The sequence below is a fragment of the Mya arenaria genome, chromosome 4 (assembly GCF_026914265.1).
Source record: "Mya arenaria isolate MELC-2E11 chromosome 4, ASM2691426v1".
Taxonomy (NCBI): domain Eukaryota; kingdom Metazoa; phylum Mollusca; class Bivalvia; order Myida; family Myidae; genus Mya; species Mya arenaria.
The window spans coordinates 52380365-52400407 of NC_069125.1; the positions used below are offsets into that span (position 1 = coordinate 52380365).

Here is a 20043-nt window from a genome sequence, read left to right on the forward strand (position 1 = left end):
TGTCAGTACTCGATTTTTTTATTTAAAGAAATAATTAATCGATTACATTGGAGGTTACTGAGCACCCAACGTGACAAAGTACAAAACAACGAGTTCAATATGCTTATTAAATTGAAATGATCTTGTTTACTCAAATATACGCACCTTTTCGGTGTTTTCACAGTTTGCAAAATTCTTAATTGGTATTCAATGGCTTTCCCTATCTGTATTTATTATCAGGGTGCATCTTCTTTTATGACCTTAATTCCCAATTAAATCGATAATTGACATGGGTATATGCACTAATTGGCATCTCGTACCACTTTAGCGAGTGTCATAAACGTGTGACGTAGATCCCGGAAATCACGGGCCAGCGCGTTGAGATTATGCAGACGATCTAGGACGATCGCATATTTGGTTTTTTTTTTCAAAAATGAAAAACCACGAATTTAAGTACCCACGAAATTGTATTTTTTCGGCACACCACGAAATTTCATGCCAAGGAATATAAATGATTTCACAGTATAATGATTTCAATAGTAAAAAGGGCACTAACGGGATATTTGGCGCTAATAGAGCATTTGTGAAAAGGGCACTACTCAAAAGCGGGCAGGGCGGTAAGAAAAGGGGCACGGGCGCGGCGCCATTGAAAAACGGGCTAGCTGGAGCACTGTATATTAGTTGTTTCTTTGATCTTATGTCGATAACATTATCATTATCATTCACTGTCAAGCACCTTGATGAACATTTGTGGTTTTAGTGGAGAGTTCTGTAATGACTGAGGAGAGGTGGACAGAGGAGGAAATAGAGCTTGCCAAGAAAGGTGAGAGCTTACTATCAGTAGGTCATAACTGTGTGTGGGTGAGAACCTACTATCAGTATGTCATAATCTTGTGTGGGTGAGAGCTTACTATCGGTAAGTCATAACCTTGTGTGGTGAGAGCTCACTATGAGTAGGTCATAACCTGGTGTGGGTGAGAGCTTACTATCAGTAAGTCATAAACTTGTGTGGTGAGAGCTCACTATCAGTAAGTCATAACCTAGTGTGGGTGAGAGCTAACTATCGGTAAGTCATAACCTTGTGTGGTGAGAGCTCACTATCAGTAGGTCCTAACCTAGTGTGGGTGAGAGCTAACTATCGGTAAGTCATAACCTTGTGTGGTGAGAGGTCACTATCAGTAAGTCATAAACTTGTGTGGTGAGAGCTCACTATCAGTAAGTCATAACCTAGTGTGGGTGAGAGCTAACTATCGGTAAGTCATAACCTTGTGTGGTGAGAGCTCGCTATCAGTAGGTCCTAACCTAGTGTGGGTGAGAGCTCACTATCAGTAAGTCATAACCTTGTGTGGTGAGAGCTCACTATCAGTAAGTCATAACCTTGTGTGGTGAGAGCTCACTATCAGTAAGTCATAACCAGATGTGGTGAGAGCTCACTATCAGTAAGTCATAACCAGGTGTGGGTGTGAGCTTGCTATCAGTAGGTCAACCTGGTGTGGATGTGAGCTCGCTATCAGTTGATCATAACCGTGTGGATGAGGGCTCACTATCAGTAGATCATAACCTTATGTGGATGAGAGCTCACTAACAGAAGATCAAAACCTTGTTTTGTTGGGAGCTCACTATCAGAAGATCATAACCTTGTTGTGTTGGGAGCTCACTATCAGAAGATCATGACCTTGTTTTGTTGGGAGCTCTATATCAGAAGATCATAACCTTGGTTGAGTGAGAGCTCACTATCAGAAAATCATAACCTTGTTTTGTTGGGAGCTCACTGTCAGAAGATCATAACCTTGTTTTGTTGGGAGCTCACTATCAGAAGATCATAAGCTTGTATGGGGGAAAGCTCACTATCAGAAGATCATAACCCTGTATTGGGGAGAGCTCACTATCAGAAGATCATAAGCTTGTATGGGGGAAAGCTCACTATCAGAAGATCATAACCTTGTTTTGTTGGGAGCTCACTATCAGAAGATCATAACCTTGTTTTGTTGGGAGCTCACTGTCAGAAAATCATAACCTTGTTTTGTTGGGAGCTCACTATCAGAAGATCATTACCTTATGTGGATGAGAGAGCTTTATCAGTAGAGCATAACCTAGTGTGGATGTGAGCTCATTATCAGTTAGTCATAAGTTAACCTAATCGGGTGATAACTTGCTACTAGTCGAAGATAACCTGTTGTAATATTTGGTGTTGAGCTTTAACCATGATGCACAATATTCAATATTTGAAGGGAAATATTATAATCACTTGATCAGCAGTGTTGGCATTGTGAGGTATTGTCTAAGTGTCAGTGATATTGTAGTCTTTTGTTTCATGCTTAATCAACAGTTGGCCAAAACATGGAAATCAATTGATTTATTTTCATGAATCTTGGTACACAATGTGTAGTAATTTCCATCACTCAAGCTATTAAAAACTTAGAGAATTGGACTAGAGTTTGCTTTTGTGTGAATCTAGTATTGACCTGTTGGTAATTTTGAAAATCAGACAAGTTTTCTAGAGTTTTAAACAACGTAACTGATCAATTCTTTATTGCTAGGATTGCGGGAGCAAGGGAGGGACTTTGCAGCTATAGCGAATGTCGTGGGCTCAAAGTCTGAGACCCAGTGTCGCAACTTTTACAATGAACACAAGAAAAACCACAACCTAGATAACATACAGCCAGAAAAAGAAAAGGTAAGTGCAAACTCTAGCCATAGATCTTCTCTCGTTCAGGTTTTACCAGTCCCAATTTAATGTCATTCATAGCATTTTGATGTGATTTTTCATTTCGTTTGCAGGTCATGTTGTCCATCATCATTCAAGTTGTGTTACACTTGAATGTCCGCCCTCTAACATTTCATATGCAATCCTTACCAAACTTGCCTCAATGTCTCCTGGCATGGCACATCAACTGAGCTCTATCAACAACCCGTTCACAATATTCCGTCTAGAGTTATAGTCCTTGAATTATTGAAAAAATACCACTTGTATTGTCCACTTTTTAATTAAAGCATGTCTTATCCAAACCTTACCATACTGGGAGTATCATCTTGACTGAGTTCTATCAGTGGCCACGTCTCCTAATTATGGAACCCATCAAGAAGCAGCGGTATATTGCTATATATTTTATATTCGTTTATCTAATTGATAGGGTTTTCTTTTCATTTCAACAGCTAAAGGACAAATCTTTGACAAAAGTTAAAGTAAGTTTTAGGTTCATGTATGGAATGTAGATAATCACAATAGCTGCTTTTATAATATTGCATAGCAGTTTTGCCAATGTTGTGTAAAGCTTTGTGTTAAAAGTCCACTCTTAAGGCAGTTTGGTGTAAGTTTGGATGTTTGTGTCGGCCATCTGTTGCAGTAACTATTTTAAGTTTTAGTTAGTCCATCTTAAGTGTTATATGTCAGTAGTTAGAACTGCTATTCTATGGAAAATAATTTCAAGAAATCAAACTGTTTGTGTCACCAGTTAAAAAGTTTGAATCCTGTTAAACCCAAGATATTGTGAAATCATTGCTCTCTGATACTCAGAATTAGATCTTTAACTCTTTGCCTTGTATTGACTGTTTAATTTAGAACTTGTTGAAACTGTTTAATACAAGCTTTCCATAACAAGTTTCATAAAGAATTATATTAAATGGCAACTCATTTAAGATTCTTTTCTCACCATATTTTATTCATTTTGTGATAATGTTTTGCCATTTAATTAGTATGGTGAAATGAAGTCAATGTGAAGTTACAATACGCTTGTGTAATAAATAATAAGTTTGTAATGGTTGTTGTACACTCGAAACAAACAGGGAAGTGTGATAGAATGCTGTTCTCCTTGGTAAACTTAATTTTTAGTTCCATGATGCAATGACAGTGAGTGCCTTATAGTTCTGTAACTCATTGTTTTACAATAAATTCACAATGCAATGCTCTGTACATCTAACCATCTGCACACTGGCCTGTTTCCCTCACAGGAGGACAAGAGGACGGTGTCCATATGTGAGAGTATCGCGTCCACGGTGACAGCACCGTCCGACGGGGAACAGAACATCTCAGACAATGAGGAGGCACGGGACACAGACAGTACTACCAGCGCCCCCAGCCCTCGTCTTGGTGATGACAGGGGTGTGTACACTTTCATATTAGGAATATTCTAATTCCGATTTTCACATTTTTTTATGCAAACAAGAAATTCATGAAATAACTATTTGACTCTTTTAAAGTTGCAAATGAAGTGTATTGGGTATCAAGGAAAGTAAGATTTTACTTGTTTAAAAACATTTTGCTGTATATTTCAACAAATGCTGTTATACATATATCATTGTCTCTCAGACTTGGGCAAGGACCAGAAGCCTGACTCCAGCCTGGTGACCACAACAAGCAGGGGCCCATTGCTGCCTCCTACCAGTACTGGAGCCAAAAAGCCAGCAGATACAAGCTCCTCCGGGCCCAGTGAAGGACCTAGCCAGGGGCTCACTCTGGGTGGCATGTTGCGGGCAGACATGGGGACTCTTAAGCCTGCAACCCAGCAGACACTCTACCCAGGCAGTATCAACCCCACTGCCCTGCCCCCTGCAAGGCCTGGTAAGAAATGTGTAGTACAAGTTAAAATGCTGTTTGTTTCAGTATTATTATGCCCCTGTAGGGGTTTTGTAAACATTTTAGTTTTGATAGTCCAGCAAAAAACAAAATAGAAAACATATATGTATTAATTGGTCCAATAAATGGCTGCCCGGTGCCATTCAATGATAATGCCTATGGGCCATATATTTATATCTATGTAAAATTATTCTGTTTTATAGTTTTGCTAGTATATTATCTTGGATGTACATACTCAGGTCTGATTATACTAATGATTTTTTGTGTGTACCTTCAAGAAGTACCAGGAGTATCCCAGCTGGCCAGAATGGGAGCAGCAGGGATTGGTTTTTCACCCAGGCAAGCATTCAGCCCTTCCCAAAGCCCGAACCAGTCAGGCCAGAGTTACTCCCCTCACCCGGGGTCAAGTGCAAGCCCTGGAGGTCAGGGCCTGCTACCACAGCGGCCAGGGTCCCAGCCCCCAAGCCATGAGGTGCCCATTGTGAGGGAGATAAACCAGGGTCAGCCAGCTGACATGTCAGGGCAGGGTAGCCTGAAGCCCTACCCACAGATGTTCGGAAGGGATAATGGTGTACAGCCTAAAAGGCCATTAAGTGCCCTATCTGAGCCAGGATCGATCTCTCACAGGGCTCTGTCACCACATATTGGATCCATTCCTTTCGGTAAGCTATATGACTCATTAGGGATTAGTAAACCTGTTTGATTACTGTCTTGGGAAATGCACCATTCACAAAAAAAAGAAAAAGTTTTCCATGGTTTATCATCAGCCAATTATTTCAAACTGGTCAGTTTTACATCAGAAATGTTGAGTCCTTTTCTTGTCTTCATCATGTTTAAATGCCTGTCTATTCCGTGTTCACGCGTTTATCCCAGATTTTCATGATTTGCTACTGTTGTCTTGCTTTTGACATTGAGGTCATTAAAACCAACTTTGTCATTGGTTATATGCTAGATATACAATAATATATATATATATTATGGGTCAAAACTGGCCCTGTCCCAAGGGTCACAAGTTTCGTAAATACTTATATATTGAAGCTTAGATATTTGGTGTGAAGCATTGTCTAATGGTCCTCTACGATTGATTGTTTAAAGTATGACCCTGGGTTCAAAATTGGTCATCTGTGTTTCATAAACATGTAAAGGAAATCTTCTTGCCTGAAACCAAAAGGCTTAGAGCTAAGATATTTGGTGTGTCACTTTGTCTACTGGTAACAAAGGTTTAAAACTTTTGCGCAGGTTAATTATTTAGGGCCATCATGGCCCTCTTGTTATTGTATCTCGATCAAACATATACAGCAACTTGATATCCACAGCACTCTGTTCCTTGAAAACCAGCCAGATCCGCTCATGTGTGAGTGTATTATGGCCTTTGAAATTGTGTAGCCTTCTCAAAGTATTCAAAAGGAGACAATTGTCATAAAGCGTTGGTTTCCTTCTTTTTTATCTTGACTTAACCATTGTATGGTTCACACCCCACTAAAACCCCAAAAATTATTTTGTATACCTAAATTGTGTTGGTTTTTCTGCAATTTTGGTATCATAGAGTAAAATAATGATAAAATAGGTGTTTCTGGGAAATTTTATTTCTGTCCTAAAACAAGAATGAGTCCCTTTAAATCATACGGTTCAAATTGAATGTGTGCAGTTACTAGTATGTACATGCTTTGGATGTGAACAACTGAAATAGTTCATCCAACTAATCGGCATTCTTCATTTTCTGTTTTCAAATAACCCAAACACAAAACATTCCAAGTGTTTTTTAAGTATGTTTCCCATACATACATGCTCTAGATGAAATTGACCACAAGACCCATGCCAGTACAGTCCTCATATGCCTCTTGTTTTTTTACATAAACTCATCTGATATAGTCAAAGAAAAACAAATACCTTACATTTTCCATATGTCAGGTATTGACCCATCTCGAGTGAGCACCCCTCCACAGCAGCGCCAATCAGCCACCTGTGTGCGAGATCTAATCCACTCTGCCATAGAGCGGAACTTGAGCAAGGATGCTGGAGCAGAGAGATCCCAGTCCTCTAGGGAAAGGCCAGGTAAGATACATGTGTGATACACTCCCAGTAATGTGCATGTGTAAGTACACTTTCTGTTGTGTTTTTTAGCTCCACTGGCCGAAGGCCATGGAGCTTATGTCGTCACAGATTGTCCGTCGTGAGTGCGTGCGTGCGTGCGTGCGTGCGTGCGTAAACTTTTACTTTAAACGACATCTCCTCTGAAACTGATAAGCGGATTTTGACAAAACTTCACAGGAATGTTCCTTTGGTGGTCCTTTACCAAAATTGCTCAAATGGTTCCGGTCCATTGCACAATATGGCCGCCAGAGCTAAAAATAGCAAAATCTTTAAACGACATCTCCTCTGAAACGGTTCGGCAGATTTTGATGAAACTTGACAGTAATGTTCCTTGGGTGGTCCTTTATTAAAATTGCTCAAATGGTTCTGGTCCATTGCACAATATGGCCGCCACAGCTAAAAATAGCAAAATCTTTAAACGACATCTCCTCTGAAACGGATAGGCAGATTTTGATGAAACTTGACAGAATTGTTCCTTGGGTGGTCCTTAACCAAAATTGCTCAAATGGTTCCGGTCCGCTGCACAACATGGCTGCCAGGGTAAAAAAATAGAAAAACCTTTAAAGAACATCTTCTCAGAAACCAATGATCAGATTTTGATGAAACTTAACAGTAATGTTCCTTGGGTGGTCCTTTATTAAAATTGCTCAAATGGTTCTGGTCCATTGCACAATATGGCCGCCACAGCTAAAAATAGCAAAATCTTTAAACGACATCTCCTCTGAAACGGATAGGCAGATTTTGATGAAACTTGACAGAATTGTTCCTTGGGTGGTCCTTAACCAAAATTGCTCAAATGGTTCCGGTCCGCTGCACAACATGGCTGCCAGGGCAAAAAAATAGAAAAACCTTTAAAGAACATCTTCTCAGAAACCGATGATCAGATTTTGATGAAACTTAACAGAAATGTTCCTTGGATGGTCCTTTATCAAATTTGCTTCAATGGTTTCGGTCCACTGCACAAGATGGCCCCCAGAGGTAAAAATAGAAAAACCTTTAAACGACTTCTCCTCAGAAACCGATGATCGTATTGCAATGAAACTTGACAGAAATGTTACTTGGGTAGTCCTTAACCAAAATAGCCCAAACAGTTCTGGTCTGCTGCACAACATGGGCACCAGAGCTAAGAATAGAAAAAAACGTTAAACTACATCTTCTCAGAAACCGATTATCAGATTTTGATGAAACTTTACATAAATGTTCATCGGGATGCCCTTTAACCAAAATTGCCCAAATGGTTCCGTTCCGCTGCACAACATGGCAGCCAGAGCTAAAAATAGGAAAAACCTTTACACCACTTCTCCTCAGAAACCGATGATCAGATTTTGATGAAACTTGACAGAAATGTTCCTTGGGTGGTCATTAACCAAAATTTGTTAAATGGTTCCAGTCCACTGCACACCATGGCTGCCAGAGCTAAAAAATAAAAAAAACTTTATACGACTTGTCGTCGAAACCGATGACCTCTTTTCGATAAAACTTGACAGAAATGTTTGTTTGGTGCTCCTTTACTCAAATTGCCCAAATCATTTCGGTCCACTGCACAACATGGCAGCCAGAGCTATTAAAGTAAAATAAAAAATTAAATAACTTCTCCTCAAAAATTGATGATTGTATTTCTATGAAACTTGACGAAAATGTTCGTTAGGTGGTCTTTGCTTGAACCTTTTGGCCAGTGGAGCACAGGCACTGATGTGCCTCTTGTTTCTGATTTCATTGGCTATTTTAAAGCTATTTTAAAAGCTAAGTTACGTTCTATTATAAGACATGCGGAATAGCAATATGTTAAATGTGCCAGAAATACTGACACTGAAATTGCATTGTGTACTTTAGGGTCTACAGAGTACAGCAGACCAAATAGCCAGCCAGCAGTAGGAGGCTTGGCCCCTCATGACATGAGAGCTATGGACCAACGCAGCAAGGAACTAAGGTCACAGGGTTTCCCTGACCGCCGAGGTTCACCTTACCCCCTGCCAGGGCGTGATCCCAGGGACATCAGAGGGGACCCTAGGGACATTCAGGAGATGAGAGGTGAACTTAGGGACATTAGGGAGATGAGAGGTGAACTTAGGGACATGAGGCCTGGTTCCACCCCACAGGGAGGCATTGACCTCTCCACACACACCATGAGGCAACCTGAGAGCTTGGACAAGGTCACTCAGGGATACAAGGGAGACCCACGAGACTTTGACCCCCACAGGGCTCCTGAACCCTTCAGAGGTCAACCTGATGACCCTAAACAGCGGGGAGTTCATGCCATGGTGAACCCACCCCCAGCTCACTCCCACCAGCGCCGGTCACCATTCTCTATGCAGCCTGAAATGATGAAAGGAAGGCCAGAGGGTATGGACAAGTCACCAGGACTCTACACTGATAACAGGCAGAATCTCTCTCCAAATGTTAGATGTAAGTATGCAAATAGCTTGACTTATGTTGTATTTGAAAGCAAAAAATACTGAGTTAATGCTTACTTGATGTTTACCAATAAATGATTTATCTGAACCTTTCTGTTCAAAATGTCAGTTTGCTCTTTATCAACTTGACAAAATACTTGACATAATTTTCTTGATTCTTCCAGCAGGTCTACCCCCCTCTAGCTCCCCGTACAGCCCCCATGGAGTTGACCCAGCCCGGCACAGCAAGCCCGGAATTCCCCCACCCCCTCCCCTCATCAACAGCACAAACTCGCGCAAATCCCCACCTTCAGGATCAATCACACATGGGACTCCTGTCGGCCCTCACCCCGGAGGGGCTCCTGGAGGGCCTCACCCAGGAGGGGTCCCAGGTGGACCTCACCCAGGAGGGGTCCCTGGAGGGCCTCAACCTGGTAGGAACACTTGGACAATTGTTAACCATATGAACAGCTATTGTGCATGAATGTTTAATGAATAAATCTATTTTAGAAAATACCAGATAACTGTTATATATACTTGAATAACCTTTTAAGTGAATATGAAAGCAAATTATATTATGTATGGATTTTAAACATGATATTAAGATGAATGGTAAAAGAAATGAATAACTATGAAAATCATATGTTTAAACGACCTGTGTTTTGTGTGCAGGAGTGCGGATGCAGGCCGCTCGAGGCTCCATTACCCAGGGCACCCCAGTCAGGGATACTCCTAGGGGAACAGGTTGTTATTTTTGTAAATGACAATTAATTCTGCAAGTCAACCTTCTTCCATCTAAAAAAGAAGATACAGTCCTCCGAATAATTGAATAAATAATGTTAATCAATTCCTCACAGTTAAACTGCTTTTTTGTTTAATGTCTTAACTTTGCAGTCTATAGGTTTCTAAATAATTTGATTTGCTATTCAGGTGGTCAGTACGATATTCGGATGATGGAGCAGGCCCAGATGCGGGGTGTGGCTCCTCCGCACCCAAACATGTATGACCCCCGGGCGGTGGAACAGATGAGGCACCACCAGGGCTACCCTCCTGGAGCCCAGTTCCCCTACCCACCAGACCACAACAGTCCCCGCCCGGGGGACTACTCCAGTAAACAGACACTACAGAATGACTTCATGATTGCCAGGAACCAAATGAGGTATTCATTTGTTTGGAATCTAAAGTAAAGGTACATGTTCTGTAGTAAATGTATAGCTGTAAAAACATATTTGCTCCCATTGTATGAGGAGCTTTTTGTCACCTTTGAAGCATGGTCAACAGCGGGATTTCTTTAGTACAATGGCAGCAGCTGCATCACACTTTTATGTTGATCAATAATCTTTATTAGAACAGTTTTTGATTGATTATTTGTAAAGGACTTGTTGTCAAACTTTGTGTCAATGGATGATCCCTTTTGAGTTTGTGTCAGTAGGTCAAAGGTCAAGGTTGTGATGACATATATTTGAAAATTGCTGTCCAATTAATAACTTGTGAATGATTTGTTGTAGAGTTCATAAACTGTTTGTGCACATTGGTCATGATCAGCAGATGACTCCTATTGATTTTGGAGTTAGTAGTTCAAGGGTCAAGGTTATGGTGACCTTAACTAGATAAAGGATCTCTGACCAATAGTTGGTGTGCACATTTTTCATAAGCAGTAGATGATTCCTTTTGATTTTGAGGTCAGTTGTCAAAGATCATAAGGAACTTTTAGAGAAAATGGTTTTATGCTTTAAATGTTTAAGACACCTGATCCTAAGATCCTCAGAGATAGTAAGATTGTTGATCATCACCAGTAGATGACCCCTTTGATTTTGATATCAAGGATAATGATTATGGTATTAAATTTTGTTCGACTACATTGGGAGCTGCCAACAGCGAAACATAAACAAAACATTGGAATTTATATATTTATGATTTAAAGTGATACTTGTTTTTAAAATCAATACATATACATGTAGAACAAACATACATTTTTGAGTGATTAACTTTTCACTACTTAGTAAAAATGCATATTACTGATATCAAGATTGAAACCATGTATTTAATAGCTGAAAATATAGCTCAATTATTAATTGACTGGTGGGTCCTAAAAGTTTTACAGTGATCAACTATTGTCTCATAAAGTAGAAATATCGTGTTATGCACCTTTCTTTCACATTAAACACAGTATACTTCATAAGAACCATTTTTTTATTAAATTAAATTCATTGTATTTATTGTGGTATTGGTTATTTTGGAGTAAGAGTGCATCTTTAAGACAAAAACTTATGGATAGATTTAACAAGTAGACTTCAATAATAATTTTGGCAATTTTTTATTACTTTTCTTTCACTTAACTAGACACCAGTCGTCCCCAACAGACAAGGATGGTCGAGGTGACCCCCGTGACCAGAGTGTAAGCCCACGGGCCCCCGACCATGGCCCGGGTCCTGGTCCCACACAAAAGGGATTTGTGATTGACCCCCGGTCTGGATACCCCATTCCTGTCACTGGAGTGGCAATGTACATGACACAAGGACAGGCTCAGTCACCAGCCTCATCTAGGTAGGGGCGAAATGTAGCAGACAGAATGGAATATACTGAATAGTAGGCAATGTTGCAGGAATCATTGAGGAAAATTAGTTAACTTCAAGTGTAAATGTTCATTCAACAATGAAGAAATTTAGCTTGCCTGCTTTTTGAAGAAAAAAGTCTGGGTATTATGATAGTCTTTATGTAATTGTCTGCGCTGAAAAAACTTAAGCCTTTGCTATAGCTCATAAACTGTATTGACATGTTGCCAGAGAAGTCTTTGGCTAGCTTTGTCCCTTTGTTCACTAAAGAAAAAAAAACCCAGACAAGTTTAATTGCTGCAGGGTTTATGTTGAAATTAAATGACAAAGAAAAGTAGTGGTCACTATAAGCACATAGAATCAGTTTTCATGCGTAGAAAAGACAACGTATCAAACCAAAAAAATGCATGTTTTCCGTTTTTTAGAAAAATCAATTTCAGCAACAATAATTTCTCCCCTAGGGTATCACCACGCCCAAGTCAGCCCTCTCCCCGTGATGACAAGCCTGGTGGTGGGCCCCAGTGGATGATGACAGGTCACCCCAGCCCAGGGCCCCATCATAGCCCCCACATGGAACCTGGTGTACAGTATGCCAGCAGGCCCAGCATTACACAGGGAACCGGCCGACAGTCTGTTATCACAGAGTCTCGCTCTGAAGAGAGGTTATTATATGAAATGTTTCAGTCACTTTTCTTGAATGTTATGATGCTACCAAGGCCACTTTTCTTAAGTTTCATAATATGACCAAGACATAAGGTGCCGATTTTTAGATCTCCTTTGGTGTCGCATCCAAGTATTGGTGCATTTTTTGTAATTTCAATTCCTTGTATATTTATATAGTTTAGAATGCTTACAATGATGGTACATTCAAGTTCTTCAGTTATTTTTGAAGATATAAACTGAGTTATGAAAACCATGCATTTTTTCACCATGTAACCATCTACAACCCAGGTACCGAGGTGTACCCCCGGATAGTTCGGGTGCCCACCACTCCCCACGTGTGGGACCCCAGGAGGGCTACATGCTGATTCCCAACCAGACAGGTGACCACAGGCGCTCCCCTGCCATGCACCTGGACTACCAGAGGCAGCAGTACGAGCGAGACGTGCATCCTAACGAGCGCAGCCAGATGGCCATCAAGGCTGCAAGTATGTGTAGAGAAAGAGCATTACTGTTCAGTGTGATATGAAATTAAGGGCCAATATTCAGTGTTATCTTGAACCTGACACAGGCCTCCGTGATTTTTATTCAGTTTGGTGGCCAATTAATTTTACAGTCAACTTAATACATTCAGAATATATTGGATATCTGCATTCTCATAATGAATTAATCAGCATTGAAAGAAATACACTCATTGAGCTTTATTTCATGTCATGATACTCAACAGTGAAAACATAAATATTTGTTTTGATACAACAGAGGAGCAGTTTGAACAAGGCCGACGGGCAGCTGAAGAACAGAGAATCAAAATGCAGCATCAACAACAGCAGCAGCAACAACAACAACAGCAGCAGCAGCAGAGACAACAACAGCAGCAGCAGCAACATCAACAGCAGCAACATCAACAGCAACATCAGCAGCAACATCAGCAGCAACAGCAAGAGGTGGCAATGCTAAACAAGATGCGAGGTGGTAGGGATGATAAAGTCTCCCCACAGATGAAGGAACCAGCTGAACTTCTGCAGGCATTTGCCCAAGACTCGCACCCAAGCCGCTCTGCACAGAAATCACAGGACCCAAACAGCAAAAATCGCAGCCTTACTGCCGCCAACCTGATAGATGCTATAATCGTCCACCAGATAAACCAGTCTTCAGATGACCAGACACCATCAACAACTACGAGCAGTCAGGGCAAGCCAGCCATGAAACAAGATATCAAACCAGGGCTGTCCCAGCAGACACCAGTACCCTCCCCACAGCCGTACCGGCCTGGCCAGCCCACACAGCCAACATACCCTCAGCAAGGTAGGGTACTAGAGAATAACTGATGTAACATATGAATGCAGAAATTGTTATTGGTTGGTGTAATATGTATCTTGAGCATGGTTTTTAAGGAAATCAATGATGAGAGGAAATTTCCTGCCTGAAATCTTGCTCTGATAAGACATTAATGATAACCACAACCTATTCAGATATGCATAGGAAGTGCTTGCATAGTCAGTATCAGATTTTTTCTGAAGAAAGACCTTGTTGTGAATTTTATGGAATCCTTCCCAGAAATAAGCTAGCTCCATTAACCTTAATATTATATGTTGACGCTTTTTGACTCCATATAATGTTGCTATATTGTAAATGTACCTGATGGCTGATTACTTATGTGTAAATTAAATGATAAAAATATTTCATCTAAAATGTCTACATTTTCTATTTTCACACAAAACCCTTTCAAATGGTTCCAAAATAATGTGGGCACTAGGCACGGGGTAGGTAAGGGAGGACTGTCATCGTGGACTTTTTCATCAAGTTTTGTCTTGACTCAGGTCAGCCTGGGATGCTGGGGCAGGCTATGGGAGTTCAGGGTCAAGGTTTAGGCCAGCCATACCAGGGACAGAAGGGACAACAGGAGAGCAAGTCACCTCCAGCACAGATGGCAGGTAATAAATATTTTCATACAATAATAATAATAATAATACATAGGGTTATAACATATGATATATCTGTACTTGTGATCTGACCTATGGACCCAGGATATTGTAACACTGCAGTTTACTTACTTCAAAAAAGCAGAAAGAAACTAATTGTCACCTTTTTTCAAAAAAGTAAACTTCCATTTTCATAACAAGCATCACAATGAGTAGGAATTATTTTCAACAGTTTACTTCTTTATTATATTTAGGAACCTAACTGGGAATAAGATTAGGTACTGCTAAAGTAAGGTCCTTGAAAAAAGTAGATATGTATGTTAAATATTGATATTTGTAATCTTCCTCAGGCAAAAAGCGATGGATGCCATCTCCAGTGCCTCCTACAGGGGCAGATGGAAACATGTATTCACCCCGGGCAAAGTCTGACACTGACAGCCAACCCCCATCCCGCCCCGGCAGTCGGGGATCACAGGGCAGCAGTGGCCGACAGGTGAGTTAGCTGGAAGTTGGCATTGGATAGGCCTTTAAATCATATTGATAATTTAGTTTCATTAGAAAGACTTATTATAATTTCCAAAACATTTGGTACTGTGCTTGTTTAGTTATCAGCATACCAAAGGGAATTCAAATAAAAATAATTTGTGATCTTTTTCTCTAATTATTAATAAGAGTAGACTCCATTGAGTTACTGACTAAAAAACAGAATTCAAATATTTACCAGTATTCCTGTTATATTTGTATTCAAAATACAATGCTAGTTCATAACTGGTATTTATTTTATTACTACTACCATTAGTATTCATGGTATTTAAGTCTTTATATTTTCCCCCACAGGACCCTGGTGGGCGTGGTGGTGTGCTTGGAGGAGGGGGCGGGGAGAACAAACAGCTTACCTTGGGGGACGCAATACATAACATTATCCTTAAGGACTACGAGCGCCAAAGTGACCCCCCACCCAGTGCCCCCGGGGGCAAGTCTTTCCTCGCACAGATCAATGGATCCATACAACCTGGTGGGTGAGCTTTACACATAAAATGGGTTGTGATTCCATCAATGGTTTTATTGATTTATGATATATAATAGGCTATGCTATTGAATTATACAAATTTTGGATATTGAATAGCTGAAATTCATCAGTCAATATGTACATTTTAAGTTATTAGAACAACTTTCTTTGAAACTTTACGTTATTGAGGAATATTTTCATAAAACATTGACAGTTTATGCTTCTTAGTAGTTAAATACCAGACAGTTGATAATGTATCAAGTCCCATACAGCTATCATATAATCTTCAGATTCAACCAAGTCTTCAGCCCCGACATCCACCAGTGTGGTGTCAAGCACATCTGGGACAATCCAGACCTCCACCTCCGATATTTCCAACCAGGCCTGGCCAAGCCCCTCCCCCGCCATACCAACTAGCCAATCAGAGCAGAACAAAACCCCACCCACCTTTCATGGTCACAAGAAGTTCAAATGGAGACAGGTACAATGTTCAGTATATCTATCAGGTTATCATCTACAAGTGTACTGGCCATTGCTATTTAGCCCTTCAATGGCCAAAGAAGTATTTATTTTCTGTGATTATCAAGTTAATAAATTGATTTTGTATGAGGATTGCATGTATGGTAAAATGAATCCAATTTCAATGATTTTTATAGATCTGGTTTCGTGCTTGTTATAGGATAGTGAGCAGGCAAGCAGCAGTGGACATCAGTATGAGGGGGGTCTGGGTGTGTCCCAATCGGGTGGAGATGAGCCCGGGGCCCGACCCTGGCCCCAGGAAGGGGACTGGACCCGCATGATGAAGCCTGACCAGTCTCACTCACCTGCCGTCCCTGCACACCCAACATCTCCACCAGGTGGGTTTCATCAAACTGTTATGTATCACTAGAAAGGAAAGATTTTAATAGCTTAATGTATTGTTCATGTACATTATACTAAACATTTTACCAGTTGAATAGGTGTTGCTATGCTCTACAATTAAAACTTTTTATCTACCCAATTAGTATTGTGTTGATGCAATCCTGTTCCAATCACTTGGATTACCTTTTAATGATTACTTACACTTTTGGTGTTCATTATTTACATGTTGCTGTTTTTACCTATGTAGGCAAGGCTGACAGCAGCAGCAGTATGGGTGTGATTGGTAGGAAGGAAGGAGAAGTCTCGTCACTGGGGTATGTGCAGAAGATCACACAGTCGTTGAAGGAGGACAGTACTCCCTCCCAGGGTCTCCAACCCCCACAGCCCTCTGCCCCCTCGCCTATGGATACAACACCTGGGCCAGGCAGAAGTCCACACTCTCATGTGAGTCATCTGTTTATGTATCTTTACCCTCAAATTTGAGTTGTGCTTATCTTCAGCAAAAAGGGAGTTGGTACTAGTGCTTCTTAAGATATATTGTAATTCTTGGAATGTCGGTTACAAAAAGTGAATATAACATTACAATGCAGACACTCTATTATCTTCAATTAATTTGATTGAACAGCATAAAGCACCTTTCTTCTATTGATAGTTGATAAGTAGAGGTATATATATGCTGTTATAAATTATAATCCTGCCTGCCATTTTCAGCCCATGATGGCCCAGTCCAGCCACCCGTCTGCCAAATCCCGGACTCAATCCCCTGTCTCCTCCCAAATGTCTATTGGGGGCAAGGAGCCCAAGCCCCGATCCGGGGGTCCTGTGGTGAGCACCTCCATGGAAGGGGGAGGGGCCCTGGGTGTGGGACGGCAGGGAGAGATGGCCTCTGTTTCCCCCTCTAGCTCCTCCCAGCCATCCCCTGACCAGCAGGTATATGTCCACGCCCCAAAGGAATATATACACAGACACAGAGATACACATATAGAAGCAGTTGTATCTTTACTTTAATTGTAATAAATCTTAATCGTTATCAATAAGAAATCTGGAAAGGGTTTTCTAGATTTGGAAAAATGATATGAAAAGGTTAAATGAACACTTTGAATATGAACACATGTACACATATGAATGAAATATTTCTCAGGTATTTTTTGCAAAATAATATATACCAGTAATATTGTTTAATGATTTAAAGGCAAGGATGTGTACAAATTTTATAAAGCTGTGCTTCAATTCTATTCCAGGAGGAAGAGCCAAGAGAGGGCAGTTACCTGAAGCCTGGGTCCCAGTCCCCGGTTTCCTCAGCAGGAGATTCCCGGGAGCAGGTGCACTCCTCTCAACACCAGCAGAGGAAAGGACGCATGTTCTCCAGGCCAAGGTCACGGCTAGAGCAGGAAGAAATGGCACCTAAACCTGGCCCTGCCCAGTCCCGGGATGCCCTAAAACAGGCCCAGAGACTGTCACCATCTGCCTCTGTACAGGAGGGAGGACGAGCATCATCATCAGACAAGAAAGGCCCAAAGTCAATGTATGACTTCCCTGACAGTCCTGATGATGAGGCCATTGGGAAGCCTCTAAGTAGTTACATGGCGCTGTCTAGCAGTACAAGGAGTCCTAGACGTGGTGTAGTGGACAGTTCTGAAAACCGGATGTCAGGAGGTGGGGACATGGGAAAGGAGGGGGATGTGGAAAGTTCTGAAGATGTGGCTCACTCAGAGCTGAAGATAGCAGATAGTGGGGTTGGCAAAGATAATGAGGCTCAAGGCTTTGAGAGGTTCGGAGGAGAACAGGCAGTATCTAAGAGGAAAATATCTGAAGCTGATGAGAGTTCAAATATTTCCCAGACAAGTGCTGACAGCACTGACCGGCTGATGGTGGATGAGTCTGCCAGTGTGGAGAGCTCGGCACCTACTGAGGTGTCCTCCCAGAGTGGCAATCGGCGTGGCTCCAAGTCCTCGAGGGAGAGTGACAGCAGTCCTCACTGCTCCTCAGAGTTTAGCTCTGGGCGGCAGGGTCACAGGTCGCGAAGCCCACGCTCATACCCACAGCCCAGCTCAGAATTGGGCCCAGGACTTGGAACAGCCTCCAATGTGCAATACTCCCGCAGGGAGGGAGAAGTGGCGACAGAGTCAAGGGAGCAGGAACCACAACCCCTGCTCTCATCTCAGTATGAGACTCTTTCAGATGATGAACAATCCTGAGGGGGGAACTGATTGTGGATGTTTTAATCATTGTGCTTCAGTATGTGTGCTTATTTTTTCATCATTATCATGCCATTGGTATTAGTGATACTCAGTAGCTGCTTCTGGATAACAGTAAAATATCGTGTAATCTCAAACACTCAAATGTAAAAGCAGTAGGTTTGGATCTTATTTAATGAGGTGAAAAGTCCATAAAAAAAGTACTGATCTGCTTTTGTTGTTTTGTAGTGGTGCATCAATATTGTGGACAAAATATCCAGTTCTTGCACAATACATTTTATTTGATACTGTTTTGTATTTCTTTGATTGAAGAATGTTAAGGTGGGAAATTGTGCTCAAGTTGTTTTCATTTTTAAGAAACATTTTTGCTAAAATCATGTATAAACAAGACAGTTTGTTTCAATAAATGGCTAAACTGGATAGACTTTACTCTCTGTACTTCTTTAGTGGAAAAGGGACATTTCAGTGTTCAAGTTGTGTTGCTGTGATTCATGCACAGTTAGTCACTCTATTTTGACCTATGTATTGGTTAATATTTACGATTAACGAAATACAGTAATAGTTGCATTAGACCTATGAACACTTCTTAACAACTTTCTGACGCTAAAGTGGAGAACTTAGTGCCCGACAGAACATAAACATAAATATATTGAATATAAACATCTATTGTTTGATTGTTGACAAATTCTAAATAAAACCTTATGCAATCATCTGGCACAACATTGTAGCAGAGACAGTCTCGGTTTGATCAATTATTCGATTTGAAAAAAAAAAAAAGTAATTTCATTCTTTGTGAATATTTTTTCGAATTAAATGAAAGAACTTTTCAAACTGACATGTTTTTTTCTAGATGTTGAAAGCAAGTGAAACTAATTGATTCATCCCAAGGAAAAAGTCATAATTTGAAAAAGAAGTCCATTGCTGCAAAGGCCTTGGAATCCAAAGCAGTCAAAATTCTTCATGATGGAAATGCAACATAGACATATATTGTCATATATTTCAGGTTATTTCATGATTGTTTGGTTACTACTTTGTGCAAAGTGCAGATCTGGTCAGTGACGCAAGAGTAATTGCCCCTCTTTAATAAAAAAGGACCAATTGTCTGTCAACAGTCATAACTATGCAACTAATGGACAGAAATGAATGAAACTTATGTGAAGTGTGTATAAACATAGTGCACTGGTGCATGGGTAGTCATCAAACCTCAAATAGGTATTTTTGATAACAGGGCACGTAATGGTTTACAAATGTCTTGAGAATGGTTTGACAGTGGACCATTCAACTCAGTGGCAGGTTGCCCTTGACCAGAACATGACGTTTGGGGTCAGAAGGTCATGGTCACTTTCATATTTGTTCCCACAATAACTTAAAAATTGTTGGATCATGGAACACTTACGGTATATTGCCCTTGAAAGAGTCGATGGACACTTGTTTTTGGTGTGAGAATTGTTTTGAATTGTCAGTATGTCAAAGGTCATGGTTATGAATACTAGATAGCTCGAGTGTTGTTTCACCAATGATCATAAAAATTAAACGGTAGGTTGTACTTGGCCAGTAGATGATTCAAGTTTTTTTCATATAAGTTGTTCAAGGTCACATCCAATGTTGTTGAAAAATGTCGGAATAATACCTCTAGAACAGTTGACTTAAGACAATGCAATTTCATTGGTAAGCTAGAAATGAACCTTACTAATTTAGTGGGTTAGTAAGACCAAAATGGCGCTCATGGGGCACAATGAATTACAACAAGCAAATTTGTTGATTTGATATCTTCAGCAAGATGAGGCAATCAAAAC

General features: G+C 40.7%; 1 protein-coding gene across 6 annotated transcripts in view; it reads left to right on the forward strand.

The window, feature by feature from the left end:
* LOC128230547 (trithorax group protein osa-like) overlaps positions 1–18667 on the forward strand; it is a 60557-nt gene extending 41890 nt beyond the window's left edge. For 4 of the 6 annotated variants that reach the window (XM_052942922.1, XM_052942927.1, XM_052942923.1 and 1 more), the window contains exons 21-43: positions 740–802; positions 2520–2656; positions 3136–3165; positions 3931–4081; positions 4289–4540; positions 4834–5217; positions 6467–6610; positions 8483–9055; positions 9228–9476; positions 9715–9786; positions 9973–10201; positions 11386–11589; positions 12059–12259; positions 12549–12745; positions 13017–13562; positions 14078–14191; positions 14530–14672; positions 15017–15194; positions 15479–15669; positions 15868–16045; positions 16297–16493; positions 16761–16979; positions 17291–18667. In XM_052942922.1, the coding sequence (XP_052798882.1) occupies positions 740–802; positions 2520–2656; positions 3136–3165; positions 3931–4081; positions 4289–4540; positions 4834–5217; positions 6467–6610; positions 8483–9055; positions 9228–9476; positions 9715–9786; positions 9973–10201; positions 11386–11589; positions 12059–12259; positions 12549–12745; positions 13017–13562; positions 14078–14191; positions 14530–14672; positions 15017–15194; positions 15479–15669; positions 15868–16045; positions 16297–16493; positions 16761–16979; positions 17291–18247 (5609 nt within the window). In that variant the 3' untranslated portion in view covers positions 18248–18667. The remainder of the gene's footprint in view (positions 1–739; positions 803–2519; positions 2657–3135; positions 3166–3930; positions 4082–4288; positions 4541–4833; positions 5218–6466; positions 6611–8482; positions 9056–9227; positions 9477–9714; positions 9787–9972; positions 10202–11385; positions 11590–12058; positions 12260–12548; positions 12746–13016; positions 13563–14077; positions 14192–14529; positions 14673–15016; positions 15195–15478; positions 15670–15867; positions 16046–16296; positions 16494–16760; positions 16980–17290) is intronic. The other 2 variants (XM_052942924.1, XM_052942926.1) reach the window with 2 other exon arrangements.
* Positions 18668–20043: the final 1376 nt, after the last annotated feature.